Below are 14684 nucleotides of genomic sequence, written 5' to 3'. Positions count from 1 at the left end.
TCCCCCATCCCCCATGGCATTTAGTAGCCGGGCTGTAATTATGCATACTACCCCGGCCAAATGACTCTTGGGTATTCTATCTGGGGAAGCAGATTGACCTGCCTATATATTTGTCTGTAAGAAGACAGCCCCGCCCCTACTAAATTCTATTAGATGACCGCCCACTGATGCCTCATTTATCGAATAGCGTTAAAATATTAGAGGGTTGGCACTACATACCTCCAACAGAATCTGCAGCTGTCAATAGTACATTATTTAAATATAATCAGACCTAACTTTCATGGCCACATTCCTGCCCAATTACATAGTAATGACATGCTTTGTTCATTAATCATTGAAAAGAACACAGTAGTGGTCAATGGAAGAACATACTGTATATACCATTCTGTATCTGCTGTCAAATTCTGTTTCTATGTTAAACTATATCTATAGAAAACAATAGTTCCAGACCTTACACTGCAGCAAACAATGGGCTTTGTAGGATTAGAATTTCTACCTAAGTGATTATTTTGTCACTGTGATATGTGATAATTACCCATCGTACTGCACATTGCAGATGGTTCTGTACGCCTCTCTGCCCAGGCATTCTGATAGAATGGATACATAGAAGCACATACTGTGGGTGTGTGAGTGGGTGTGAACACTCTAACAAGCCTCAGCGCTAATCACGGACTTACTTTCGCTGTATGGTTTCCTTAAGAACTTCTTCCTACGCACCAGCCCCCTTCTCCCTTCTTCCATCCTCTATTCATGTAAAATGATTATGATCTCATAATATAAAATGTCTCGACTTGCACCAGTGCGTAAATAATAGCTGGTTGCACACTTTCAGTACGGTGTAATTAATTAAGGTAATAAGGCATAATATTTTGACATCTCAAACCAAACATTTGCTTTAACTAAGAATGCAGTGTGTGCTATTTGACTTGATAGTGTGGGGGAGAGGAACAAACAGGCGGTCCTCAGGGGTCTGGTGTGACTATTTAATGTCAAACAGAGTTCTTTCCACATACAGTATCAGAGAATAGAACTTATTTGCAATGTGTAGATATCATACCTCCCAACTATCCCGCGTTCTGCGGGAACGTCTCCGTTTTGGGGGGCCACCAGTGTACAGGTGGTGGTGCAGCATCTATTCAGCAATGCAGAGAGATGGAGAATGGGGGTGTGGCCTGAGGACAAGACATTCCGTGAGGTCACACCCCCCTTTCCATAGGCCACGCAACTTTTTCAGACGCGCGAGTGTCCCGATTGGTAATACACAGAAGTTGGAAGGTATGAGATATGGCCTTAAAACCTATATTGGCAAGTGCTCGGAGTGTGCCGGTATGCAAGTGTGCCGGTATGACGCGGCGGTTAGGATTCTGTTCTCTCCCTAAAGTTTCCCAGGCTGCAGTCATTGCATAGCAGAGGCATGACTGAAATATTGAAAGGCCCTGTCCCAGACTCAGTGCTGGAGAGAGCCGTTTCAATGAACACACCTGCGGAACCGCTGGACCCCTGCTTGACAACGCAAACAGTCTGCGCAATATTTGTTAGAGTATCCTGGCAAAGGGACAGTTCTGCAAACAGGCTGGAGATCAACCCTTTTTTGTCTTTTATTTGTGTTTTATTGAGTTAGCAGCGCTGCTTATGTGTAGCACCCACACCAGTTGCCGACATACTAGCGCTGCCTATACATATGCCGACAGTAGCAGTGCTGCCTATAAATATGCCCACACCAGTTGCCTACAGTAGCAGTGCTGCCTATACATATGCCCACAGCAGTTGCTGACAGTAGTAGCACTGCCTATACATATGCCCACACCATTTGCTGGCAGTAGCAGCTCTGCTTACACATATGCCCACACCAGTTGCTGGCAGTAGTACTCTCACACTTTTCTCACTTAGTTCAGGCTGGCAGCTCATCCTCTCCTGCTTCCTTTTTTCCATCAGGTTTGCTCCTGTGTAGCTCCGCCCCTTCTGTTCTATGTAGTCCCACCCCCTCTGTCCATGTAGCCCCACCCATTTTCGGTCCCATTGACCAGCTGTTTAGGAGCTTGTAGGAAGCTCTATGCTGCTGGCGCCGCTGCCTGTAATGCAGTGTGACAGGAGCAGCAGCAGCCGACAGGCACAGAGGAAAGCAGGGGATGTAGAACAGGGAGAGTGCTTCTACTGCCCGGCACCTCCCTGCTCTGCATCCTCTGGTGAGTGGGTAACGCCAGCCCTGAATGCAATTGACTTTCATACAAAATATATATATAATACTAGTTCAATGCACATCAAAATGAGGGCTTCTGTAATGTACTTTTACTTTTAGTGTGACCATGTTTAGCTTACAAAATCTCCACCTCACCCCCAGACCCTATCTGCTCAGGTGCCTGTATACTGATGCTGAAATCCCAACTGTTCAACTGCCAGACCAACAGGAGCTATTTTCCCTTGTGGGTTCCGTGACCCCCATACAGGTAGAATAGAAATTGTGGCAAACGCAGCGAGCCACCAAGCCCACAAGGGGTAATAATGCGCTCAGCCTTCTGTCGGTATACTGGCCATTGGGATCCCAACTGTCCGCCAGTCATACCACACCCACCTGCTCCTACCTCCAATCTCTGTTTTCACAGCTCCCTCTCTCCATACCCAGCAAGTTTGAAACAGATCAGTGTCCCTGCAAAAGTTGGTTTCACTTTCTGAGTAATTTCATCCATTGAGTGGCCTCTAGTGGTCAGTGGTGGTACTTCACTTTATAGACATGAGTATTTAGCCTTTTATATATATAGAGAGAGATTGTAGTTATTTGGATAATTGTTTACTCATTCCTGTCAGGCTTTCTGCAAGGGGCACTGGAATTACTGTACATATATAATGTACCCATGCAATATTTATGAGCATACCCACAAGTTAGTAATAGTAAAAGCTTCATACACTAATTGCTGTTTTCTTTAGAAAATATTATCTTCATTTTGAATGTACTGTACAGTATGTGTTCCAGGCAGAGGTAATATACCCCATGCCTGGAAACAGAATGCATAGCAATCCCAATGCGCACAGTATATATGAGGTTTGTTAATGAATGATCTAATTGTTGGAGTTTTAGCACCAGCAGAGCGCTGCAATAACGTTTATAGGAACAGCAATGATTCTTGGGGATGATTTTGATTTGGGAGCAAAGCAAAAAAGACAATTAACTATGATCCTTGTAAAACCATGTTGCACTGCAGTTGGGGGAGATTTAAAGCCCCCATACACTAGTCTGAGGTATCGAACGCAGCCTCGCATGCGATACTTCTGCAACTGCACATTAGGGAGACCCGGCAGCTGGACAATGTATCGGATGTATAGTGCTGCAGAATATGACAAATATAATATGCAGCACTTGTGATCTCCGTATCCGATCCGATGCTCACGGACCGCACATCGAATGTTAGGCTCATTCAATTTGGGCACTTGCACCCGATTTCTCTGCCTGATCCCTCAGAATTGTGTGAAAATGCAGCATTTTTGGAGGGGGGTTTCCAAATGTTTAGAGTGATTGTCGCCAGCCCATTATGGGTGCTTCTAGGATCCCATGCCGGAATCCCGACTTCAGGGATCCTGAATGGTAAGTAAGTGGTCAACTTTAGGGTGCGCCTGAGGAAGGGGTGTTAGGTTTAGGTATTTAGGATTAGGAGGCGGTCAGGGTTAGTCTACAGGGAGAGATTATGGTTAACCAATTAGAAGAGAGGGTTTGGGTTAGGCTGCAGAGCTTGCAGTTAGGTTTAGGTGGCAGGGTACGGGGGTTAGGTTTAGACAGAGCTGGATTAAGGGGGGGGGGAGGCAGGGGGTAAGCACCCCAGGCCCAACTTTTTCAGAGGGCCCCACCGTTGGATCACTTTTATGGAGCCGATCTGCGGGCTGCACTCCCGGCTCCCAGCTCCACTGACAGCTGAGATGGGGCAGCCGAGTGATGGCTCAGACGTCCAATAAGCATGTAAAGCATCTGCCTGTGGCTCAATCACTGGCTGGGCGCACAGGCTGCGGAGAAGTCAGAGGCGGGAACAGCAGTGTGAAGCAAATGGAAGGTGCTCTCCTCTTGTGTGTATGCTACAGGCTGGCTGCTAGCAGAAAGAAAGGCTGGACTCCGTTAACTTTGGTTTGACTCTGGGTCGTGTGTGTGTGTGTGTGTGTATGTATGTATGTATGTATGTATGTGTGTGTGTGTGTATGTATGTATATGTACACACACACACAAACATCTCTTAGGGCCCTCTTGTTTTAATTACCCCGGGTCCCCCAGAGCCTTAATCCAGCTCTGGGTTTAGGGGTTATCGGGGAGGTATAGGGGGAGGGTTAGGGGAGACAGGGGCAGGGGTGAGTAAGTATACTTACCTGACCCATGTTGGGATTTCCTACTATGGGAAGCCAGTGTCAGTATTCTGGCCGACAGTCATTCATATGTATCCCCTTCAATATACTACTGTATTATTATGCATAGTAACTACTTTATAACGTATACATCAGAAAAGATTGCAGATCACTGTGTGCCAGGACAACAGTATGTACTTAGAGGGTTTTGCTACTTTACAGCCTTTTGTTGGCCTGTGTGTTAAGGTATAGATACTGTTGATGACTCACTGAGAGAAATGTATGCAGTTGTATGAATATTTACATAACAACAATTAAAATGTATAATTCTGAACACATTTCTTTACTTATTTGGATAGAGTTATACATGGGGGGCATTTATAAGAGTACAGGAATGTGAGACTATAGTGCAGGCTTGGTGGTTCCAAGCACTGTTTTGTGTGGCTCCGCCTCTATCTAAGGGGCCCATTTATCATTCTATATTTGCGGCGAAATCCCCGAAAACACCCGTTTTCTGGGGTTAGCCGCAAATATTAAGTATCCCCCAAATGTATCAGGAGAGACCGCATGTTAGGCGCCGTACCTGGCGTCGCCGCCATCCTGGTCCCTCGGCAGCGTCTGTGCTGCTAGGACGGCAGCCATCTTCCGACGCGCGTCATCAGGAAGCTTCAGGGACGTTGCTAGGCAACGCCCCGAACTTCCGCTCCGGCCGTCTCTGCAGGGGGAAGACTCTGCAGGGCGGACAGGAAGTGATGTCGCCACAGGGGGCGACTAATTCAAATATAAGCCGGCGTCTTTCTCACACAGACGCTGGTTATAGCGTTCGTTCAGCCTGTTGCTGAGATCGTGTTCCTGGTCCTGGTTCCTATCGGAGAATTCCTGTTTGTTCCCCGCCTGGTCTGCCTTGCCTGGTTTGGTCCTGCCGTGTCTGAGATTCTTATAGAGTGCCCTGCTGTGAGAGTTATCATCCTCAGAAGTCTGGAGGGGTTTGTCTGTGACACCGTCATCTCTCCAGATAAGTCAGGGGTCACCCTGTGTTTCCCTCCTGCTTTTTGGCACATTTCTTTATTGTACATCTCATTTAGCATTACTGCTATTTTCTTATATTACATCTTTCAAGCATTGTTGCAATTTTTGATATCTTCTTCTAAGCATTGTTGCTATTTCTTTATATAACATCTCTCAAGCATTGTTGCCATTTTTATATCTTCTTCTGAGCATTGTTGTTATATCTTTATATTACACCTCTTGGGCATTGTTGCTAGTTATCCTGTGATCCTTTACTACGCATGGTTGCTCCCCTGGGGTTTCTGGGAGTTCCCCGTTTCTGGTGTGTTAGTTTGTCCACTTGCTCACTCCTGGCCTCGGCGGACGTGTTGTCCATACATAAGACCTGCCTGTAGCGGAGTGGGGCGGACCTAATTCGCCCTTCAGCCGTAATGGGCCCAGGTGAAGCCTAGCATTGCACATGTCCGTCGATTCCAGCCAGAGGCAACGGAGTTAGATCGGCGGGGACACTCCCAGAACCCTTACACTGCAGCAGGAATCTCCTCTCCCTGCTGCGAACCCTCCTGCACTGCCATCGGCCACCTACTCCATGGGTATCAACATCGGGCAGCAGCGCATCACACCCCTTGGGCTACCACCATTCTGAGATGGTGTAGCCCATTGTAGCCAACAGGCTACACACCGCACTACTGCCAGGGCAGTGCAGTCGGCGGGGAAGTCAGCTCTAACCGCGCATGCGCAGACCCCCCAGCTTCTGGCTCAGCACATCGCAGGGACAGGCTCCTTTCAGAGATCTGTGCCTGCGAGCAGGGGATGATACATCCCGCTGTTAGGATCCAATTTTACAATGCAATCCTGGGAGGTAATGATACCTGTATTATATGTTACAATTGTGTTGTAGGAGAAGATGTAAATATTGTACAGATCTGGTTGTAGCCGATGTTATAGAAATGTTTTACGGCATTCAATTGCTATGCAATGCTTCCCATCAATAAACTAATGTTCTGTTTATCTTTTAGTAACCCCAGAGGCCATTGGTTTCCTGTCAGCAGTGGCTGTGTTCATTGTGCTGCTGGCCATTCTTTTTCTCCTTATAAACAAGAAATTGTGTTTTGAAAAACTTGACTTCCCATGTCTGGAGCAACGGGGTAAACGAAAGAGCCCAAAAGAAAAATCTGGGGTTCTGCAAGGACTTGGTAAGACCTAATAGTCTCATACATTTGACTACACTTAAGCAGTAGCTATGGCATTGATATACTACAAAAACAAACAAATCACATTCATTTATAATGAATAATGTAATTTATAGTGACAGTAGTAGAATGTGGTTAGTAAATATCATTACATTGCGTTATGTGTTTACACATACGCAGAGATGTTTTCCTTTGTATGTTTTTTTACATGTTTTCTGATATATGTAAAAGACCTCTTCTCTTATATTACATGTATTTTGTAAGTCTGCCCATTTGTACTTTGTCCATACCTACCAACTTTCAGGATCATTGAAGAGGGACACAGGCATGCGCCGCAACCACAATTGGGGGCATGGATACCCAGAAGGAGGTGTGGCCTATAATCACATCTTCATGTGAGGCCACGCCCCCATTTTGCCACTGTGGGAGCATGGCCCAGAGGCTCTGTGAGCCTCTAGCCATGCCCCCAGCCCCCTGGCTGCGAGAATAGACGCTGTGCGCCTTGCTGTGCGGGACACTGCCAGCCCCGGGCGGTATGCGGGAACGTTCCCGAATATGTGGACGCTCCCGCGGGAATCGGGACTATTAGGAGGTGTGCTTTGTCTATGCTGGTAACAAGTATAATCTACTTTATTATATTTTACTACAGTTATTATTATAATTTTAAAGCTATTCTTATAAAATAAAAACTCATAAAAACATACAAAACCCTATGTGTTTTCATATACACACACACTGGCTTACCAAAAAAAAAGTTACCCACTTCATCCGTTGCTTGGATATTGGAGAAGACTCACTGCAGTCAGCACACACACACGCTGCCTTAGCAAAAAAAAAGTTACCTACTTTATCCGTTGCTTGGAGATTGGGGAAGACTCACTGCAGTCAGCTATAGAAAATATGATTTGGGGATTAGATCACCTTGTTTTTACTGAATTAATCAAATACATAATGGGGTTTTAATTCATGAATTGATCAATGCATTTAAGCTTGCAGCCCATCACCAAGGGACCCCATTTCACTGCAAGTCCTACCCTTTCAATCACCTTACTAAAAGCTAAAACGTATTTTACATCTTTATTATGCTTCTTATTAATTACCTACATTGCACTTTTAACCCCTTCCCGACATATGACGTATATTTACGTCATATGTCGGTTGCGGGGGAATCAAGCCAGCTCACGGAGTGAGCTGGCTTGAAAGAGAGCAGGTAATGGCTGTATATTACAGCCAGGTCCCTGCTCTCACGGCCACGAGCGGCGAGTTCGCCGATCGTGGCCGTTTAACCCTTTAAGCACCGCGGGCAAAGCGCCCGCAGTGCTTAAATAGCTGATCGGAGGGGGGGCGCCCCCCTCCGGTGCCGATCGGGGCCCCCCGCAGCGAGATCGGAGGGTGCCGATCGGTTGCCATGGTAGCCAGGGGTCTAATGGAGACCCCTGTGCTGGCCGTGTATGCATACCTATTACATCCTGCCTCAGGCAGGATGTAATAGGAAGTGCATAAAATCACTACGTTCAGCCATAGAGCTCTATGGCTGAACCTAGTACAGGTGATCGCGCCCCCTAGTGGTCAAGTACACTAGGGGGCCTTGTAGTAAAAGTAAAAAAAAAAAAAAAATAAAGTTTAAAAAAAAAAAAAAAAAATATATTAAAAGTTCAAATCACCCCCCTTTCCCCATTTCCCAAATAAAAATAAATAAAAAAAAAAAAAAAAAAACATATTTGGTATCGCCGCGTTCCTAAAAGTCCGATCTATTAAAATATAACATTAGTTATCCCGCACGGTTAAAGGCGTAAGCGGAAAATAATCCCCAACGCCAAAACTACGTTTTTTGGTCGCATCGCCTACCCAAAAAAAAATAGCTAAAAGAGATCAGAAAGTCGCCCATATCCCATAATGGTATTAATTAAAAAGTACACTTCAGCCCGCAAAAAATGAGCCCTCACCCAGGTCCGTAGGTGGAAAAATAAAAAAGTTATAAGCCGCAGAACATGGCGACGCAAATTCGAAAAACCGTAACATATTCTATTTTTTTTTTTAGTCGTAAAACGTAACGAAAACTATAGAAGTTTGGTATCACCGGAATCGTAACGACCCATAGAATAAAGATAACCCATCATTTTAAACGAACTATGAACTCCAAAAAAAACGTAACCAGCGCAAAATTGTGGAATTGCGTTTTTTTTTCTTTTTACCCCACATTGAATTATTTCCTGATTCCCCAGAATATTATACGGTATAGTAAATGGTACCATTAGAAAGTACAACTTGTCCCGCAAAAAAAAAGCCCTCATGTGTCTATATAGCCGGAAAATTAAAAAAGTTACGCTTATTTGAACGCAAGGAGGAAAAAAAAAAAAAAATACCATAAAAGGCAATGTCGGGAAGGGGTTAAGATTTTATAGTGTACTTTTTATAGATTTTACTAATTATTCAATTGTCTATTTTTTACATCACTCACCTGAATTTCACTTATGTAGTTTATACATATTATATACATGTTGAGTATTATATGGGGGCTTTTACCCCCTTTTTCCATCAAATTTCTATAGTAACCTACCGTCACTATTTATTTAGGGGCCAGCTGACACCCATTTGTTTGGGCGCGTCTAACCTTTAGCTTGAACTTGAACTTGAATATCTCTAGAAGAAGGTTTAATGCATCAGCATCATTGAAACAGTGACAGCTGTTAACCCGACAGCTGTTTCAACTGCTCACAGGCAGTTTTCATCAGGGGTGGACTGATGAAAACTGCCTATGAGCAGTTGAAACAGCTGTCAGGTTAACAACTGTCACTGTTTCAATGATGCTGATGCATTAAACCTTCTTCTTTCATCTTCACCGTATGCCAGCTCCGATCCTTCATGCAGTGGGGGGTAAGTATATATATATATATATATATATATATATAACTAATATATATATATACATAGTAAGCACTTACCCCCCACCGCATGATGGATCGGAGCCGGCACACAGTGAAGATGAAAGAAGAAGGTTTAATGCATCAGCATCATTGACTGCCCACAGGCAGTTTTCATCAGTCCATCCCTGATGAAAACTGCCTGTGAGCAGTTGAAACAGCTGTCAGGTTAACAGCTGTCACTGTTTCAATGATGCTGATACATTAAACCTTCTTCTTTCATCTTCACATTGTGCCAGCTCCGATCCTTCATGCAGTGGGGGGTAAGTGCTTACTATATATATATATATATATATGAGAGAGAGACAGAGAGAGAGATAGATATATGTGTGTGTGTTAGTAGTTCCAGCAATTATTCATAAGTGGGGGCCACAAATACCTAGTTATGCCTTTCAGGAGGTGCGTTTGTTGATTTTGTGAAAGGCAGTGAGCAATCCTGTGATACTGTATATGCAGTAATAACAAGACTGCTTGCCCCTACACAGGCAATCTCAAGGCCAAATTTCCCGAGGGGGTAAACTTTTATTAATCCAAAACTCTGCTGCTAAAAAAAAAATTCTTCAGGTATGGACTCATTCTGTAACTCCCCGTTTTCCTCTATTTAAGGAGAAGTTATTCCATCTATTCCGAATGGATTGGATGGAGGCATCTCTTATGCGGGATACACACCACGACGACCCGCCCACGATGCACATTGTGAGCGGGTCGTCAGTGTTTCTTCAGACCCGCTCACGATGATGCGGGGGGGGGGGGGGCACGACCCGCTCACGATGGCGACCCGCACCCGGCTGTATGGTCATTCTTCAGATCCTACCTGCTGCAGGTAGGATCTGAATAACGACCGACCCACCTGCGGGACTGCGCGACTGCGCATCGGATCGGTATCGGTCCACACCAGGACAGAAAAGGGCCCAATCACCACACAATCTACATCCAATTGGTCGGAATTGGATCTAGATTGATGGGATCGGGCCCTAGTCGTCCTGGTGTGTACCAGGCATTAGTCTATGGTTGCCTCTTTCTTTGGGCTCTGAGAAAGTTAAATTTCAACCCTTCCTGACCCGACCAAACTTTTACTCACTAATTGTTTTTTGACAATGTCCTGGTACTTATCATATTTAGTAGCTAATAATCCACCAATTTAGTTTAAGGACTGTTGGGGCTTCGAGAGACTTGTCCTTAATAAAAGGTCAAAACAAAGAATTATAATAATTTTTGCATTGTTACCATTGATATATACCATTATGTTATCTCATTTAATCTGACATATGTAATTAAGGTTTGTCTACTGACTCTGGAACTATATACTTTATACATATTATACTGATACTTCAGAGTTTTCCAATAAAAACTTTTTTGGGAAAAAAAAACAGTTTGTAAATATTTGGAATTGAATACTAAAGTCCATTTTTTCAGCTATCTGAAACAAATGGTTTAATTGAATAAGTGTGTGTTTGTGTGTGTGTGTGTGTGTGTGTGTGTGTGTGTGTGTGCTACATTTAGGATGGATGGTTTAGATAGGTATTTTCTTAAGTAGAAAATGTGGTGTAAAATGTTGTGTATAGCACCATATTACTGTGACTAGCACTGCTATAAAATGACTGTACTTAGGAATATGTCCATCTCCCAAAGAAAAAAATGACATGAACCCCAAAAGTTTGTAAATATTTGCTGTCATCATATTCACGGCCTGTGTCAACTACAGGTGTAAGCAGAGATACAAAAACCCTGTGTTATAATCTACTACACCTAGAATTGTGGCTCAATCCTGTCAGCGACTGTGTTAGGCTTCATCCCCCTGTCATTTTTGTATTAAGCACTAGTAAAATAGATTTTTATAAATTTTAGTTGAAAAAGATTTATATTCCACACAATTAAACCGTTATTGTCAGGGCTAGCATTAGAAATACTATTAAAATACATGTAAAATGACAGTCGATATGAGGCCTTAAATAAATTGCTATGGCGGGGAACCTTAAATCACTGGGCAATCATCTGCAGACCCCCAAAATTTTTAAATGATTTAAAATTTTACTTTAAGCACTGTATTTTTTTTATAATTTGGAAAGGGGGGGTTAGGTTATATGGTTTCACTTTTCACTTTGTTGTGAGGTAATTTTAGTAAAGGGGTGCTTATCTTTGTCTCTTGTTGATTCCCTTGCAGTTTTGTTGTAGTGCTGTTAAATGTTCTCCTGTAGGCTAATTAGGGTGTTAATATACTGCAGAGGCCTGTGTATAGTTACATCAGCCATTTTAATTATTTTAATATTATTATTATTATTATTATGGTGTTAAAATAACATAACACACTTTCCTTAAATTCATCCTTACAACTAGAAAAATGCTGTGTCAAGTACAACCCATCATTACATCAATTTAAAGTTGCCTCATTGTGGATAAAATGAATTAAGTAAACTTTAAAAGGAACTAAGATACTGAAGTGGAACTAAACTGAACAAAAATAAATATTTGATATGTTCTAAGGAAAGGTGGTGCAATATTTACTCTGAAACCTTTTCAGAACTGTAAATCCATCTTATATTTCTATTTACTTACTGGTAAAGCAGAGCCCTCATATTCTTACTGATCCTTTCTTTAGATAGATGGAAGTGATAGAAATATGGCCGCTCCGAATAAACAAAAGGTCCAGTAGAATCAAACTTTTTCAAATATGTTAAATTATTTTATTATTAGTTTTATCCCATCTGGAAATACACATAGCTCACTAGAGAGATCTGTTCTTTGTTGAATAATATTTAATAAATGTTGAGCTAACATTAACTAAATCATCAACTTTGATGAGATAATGTAGCTCGGAAAATAAGTAAAGGTGTAGAAGACGATCCATGTATACTTGGTTAATTAAATATTTGTTATTGTATAATTAGTTCTATTTAATAAAGGACTCTTCAAATCCTGTCTGTATATCTTCTTTACCTTCCATTCGTCTTTGCATGAATCTTTTGTCATTGATTTGAATCTTAATGTCTAGTTTGGTTTCAGCAGCTTTGTTCTCTACTTGTCGCATGTGTTTCTCTAAGATGTAAATGTTACTAATATGTTTGTTGCTTGTATTTAATTGGCTGTCCTAAATTCTGGGACTGTTGGTGTCTATATTCTGTCTTCCGGTCTAGGCATGTCCTGTGCTTCTCTGATTTTGTCCTCATAACATACATTCAGCCAAAGGTAGCATATGCATTGTATTTAATTAATTTGCATTAGGCGGGGTTCCATTACAAATGCATAACAAAGGTTGCTAAAGTGACAATTAGTGGTCTAGGCTTTGTTTCCCAGGAAACCAATGCTTGTGGAGCATCACATGCAGTCCAGACAGAGCTTCTGATTTCAGAAAACCTCTTTCCCATGTTTGTAGCAATAGGAATAGGTTATACAACAGTAACTTGGCCTGGTATGAAGTCTTGGTTTGACCATATTTCCCTATTGATGGGATCATTATATTATATAGGAATATACTTGTGGGTATTATCTCAGTACTGAGGCTGAATAGATAGACCAGACATTACCAACCTCAGCCCCCAAGGAGCATTAAATGTCCATGTTTTAGTGAAATCCAGTCTTGATATCATTAAACCTGCACCGGCATTCCCAACCTGAGGACCGGGGTTGGGAATGCCTGTGATAGACCATTTAAATGGGTGCTTATTAGGGAGGTTGGAAGACGGCTGCAGAAACAGGTTAGTTTATATAAATGAATGCTAATAACCTAACTCTATCAAATTATTATTATGCATCAAGCTCATATTGGGGCTTATAAATATATACATTATGCCCACAAATATCAATAACCCTTAATGCCACATATTATGGCGATAATGATTCCTCTTTCTTTACAAAATGTACCAATTTCACAGCCCTGTCCCTGCAATTTATGGACACCATCCAGATACTGTGCATACAGTTACATACCATCCTGATAGAAAACTATGAGGATTCCTCTGATATCTCCTGTTTTCTTTATTGATACATTTAAGAAATCCTTAATAATGAATTGTAATACGCAGAAACAGCAGCTTATTCATAGGCCCCTTTGCATGGACAGTCCAGGGCTGCACTGGCCATCTGGCACTTCTAGCAAATGCCAGAGGAACCCGATGGCCAGGTGGATGGTCCGGGCACAGAAAGAGCCGGGATGCTTGTGCCCAGCTTCTTGGCTCTCTTTTTGTCCACCCCCTCCCAACACACATGTGTACAGGAGAGAGAAGAAGGTGTTCCGTGAGGCAAGACCTCTGACTTGTGGCATGACCCTATGAGTGGTAGTTAGGCCCCACTAGGGACAAAGAGCAGCCACAGTCCATCCCTGGTGCACGCACCATGATATTGAGTTGATGGCCCAATATTATTGGTGATATTGTACAGTTATTCATTTGTGGGTCCTAGCACAATACATTGAATTCCACGACATTAGAAATTAAGTCATATTTCTTCTTACTTCTCCTTACAGAGACCAAATTTAAGCCCATGTCTTCAATCTGAACCTTATGAAACCTTTCTCATGGCTTTTCCCAGCAGCTCCTGATTCTGCAGGGTACCATCTGCATTTAATGCACCCTCTGGGGTTCAACATTGGAGAATGCTGGACCTAAGTGTATAGGGTTCAGGCTGACCAGTATACGCATGGCTTACCTGTGGCTAATTGTCTGCCCAGAGTTATTGAATCTGCTCCTTTATATCTATATCTAAAATTAAAACACATTAAGTTTAGTCTCCATCATTCGGGGTGGTGCTCAAGCCTGTCCAATCCACCAATACTGTAGGAAAACAGAAATCCTGGACATGGCACTCCCCTGAAATGGAGGCAAAATGCACGGAGGTCATTGCCGACCACTCTCTGCTCCCAAACCGCTGCAGGCTGTCAATCAACTGACATCTGCAGCTGTTCTGTTTCCGACACCACCAGACACATACCGCACATGTGCAGTATAGGTCCTGCCCACGAGCATAATACTGAACATTGGTTCTTTGCGACATGAGCAGCTACAACAATGGACGCAAATCAGGCCCGCTGTGAATGGAGATGGTCTACATAGATTGTGCAGTGCGTGGAGGTGCTCCAACTATTTGCCAGTTGTTTTTTCCTCTGTCCCTGTCAGCTGGTCTGCTGCATGATCCAGTCTATGCAGTGTATGGCCAGTTTAACATATACCCATATAATAAATAGGAACATTGGAGGCAATGACATTAGAATCTCCAATCTACATCTGCAATCCAAACCCTA

General features: G+C 42.9%; 1 protein-coding gene across 3 annotated transcripts in view; it reads left to right on the top strand.

Annotated features, from left to right (window-relative positions):
* The window catches only part of SYT16 (synaptotagmin 16), a 118188-nt gene that overhangs the window by 59857 nt on the left and 43647 nt on the right, over positions 1-14684 (top strand). For all 3 annotated transcript variants that reach the window (XM_083166440.1, XM_083166439.1, XM_083166438.1), the window contains exon 2: positions 6351-6527. In XM_083166440.1, the coding sequence (XP_083022566.1) occupies positions 6351-6527 (177 nt within the window). The remainder of the gene's footprint in view (positions 1-6350; positions 6528-14684) is intronic.

The sequence above is a fragment of the Crinia signifera genome, chromosome 12 (genome assembly GCF_055691185.1).
Source record: "Crinia signifera chromosome 12, ASM5569118v1, whole genome shotgun sequence".
Lineage (NCBI taxonomy): Eukaryota > Metazoa > Chordata > Amphibia > Anura > Myobatrachidae > Crinia > Crinia signifera.
The sequence above is the reverse complement of the archived record's forward strand: the minus strand, read 5'-3'. Positions and strand labels throughout refer to the sequence as shown.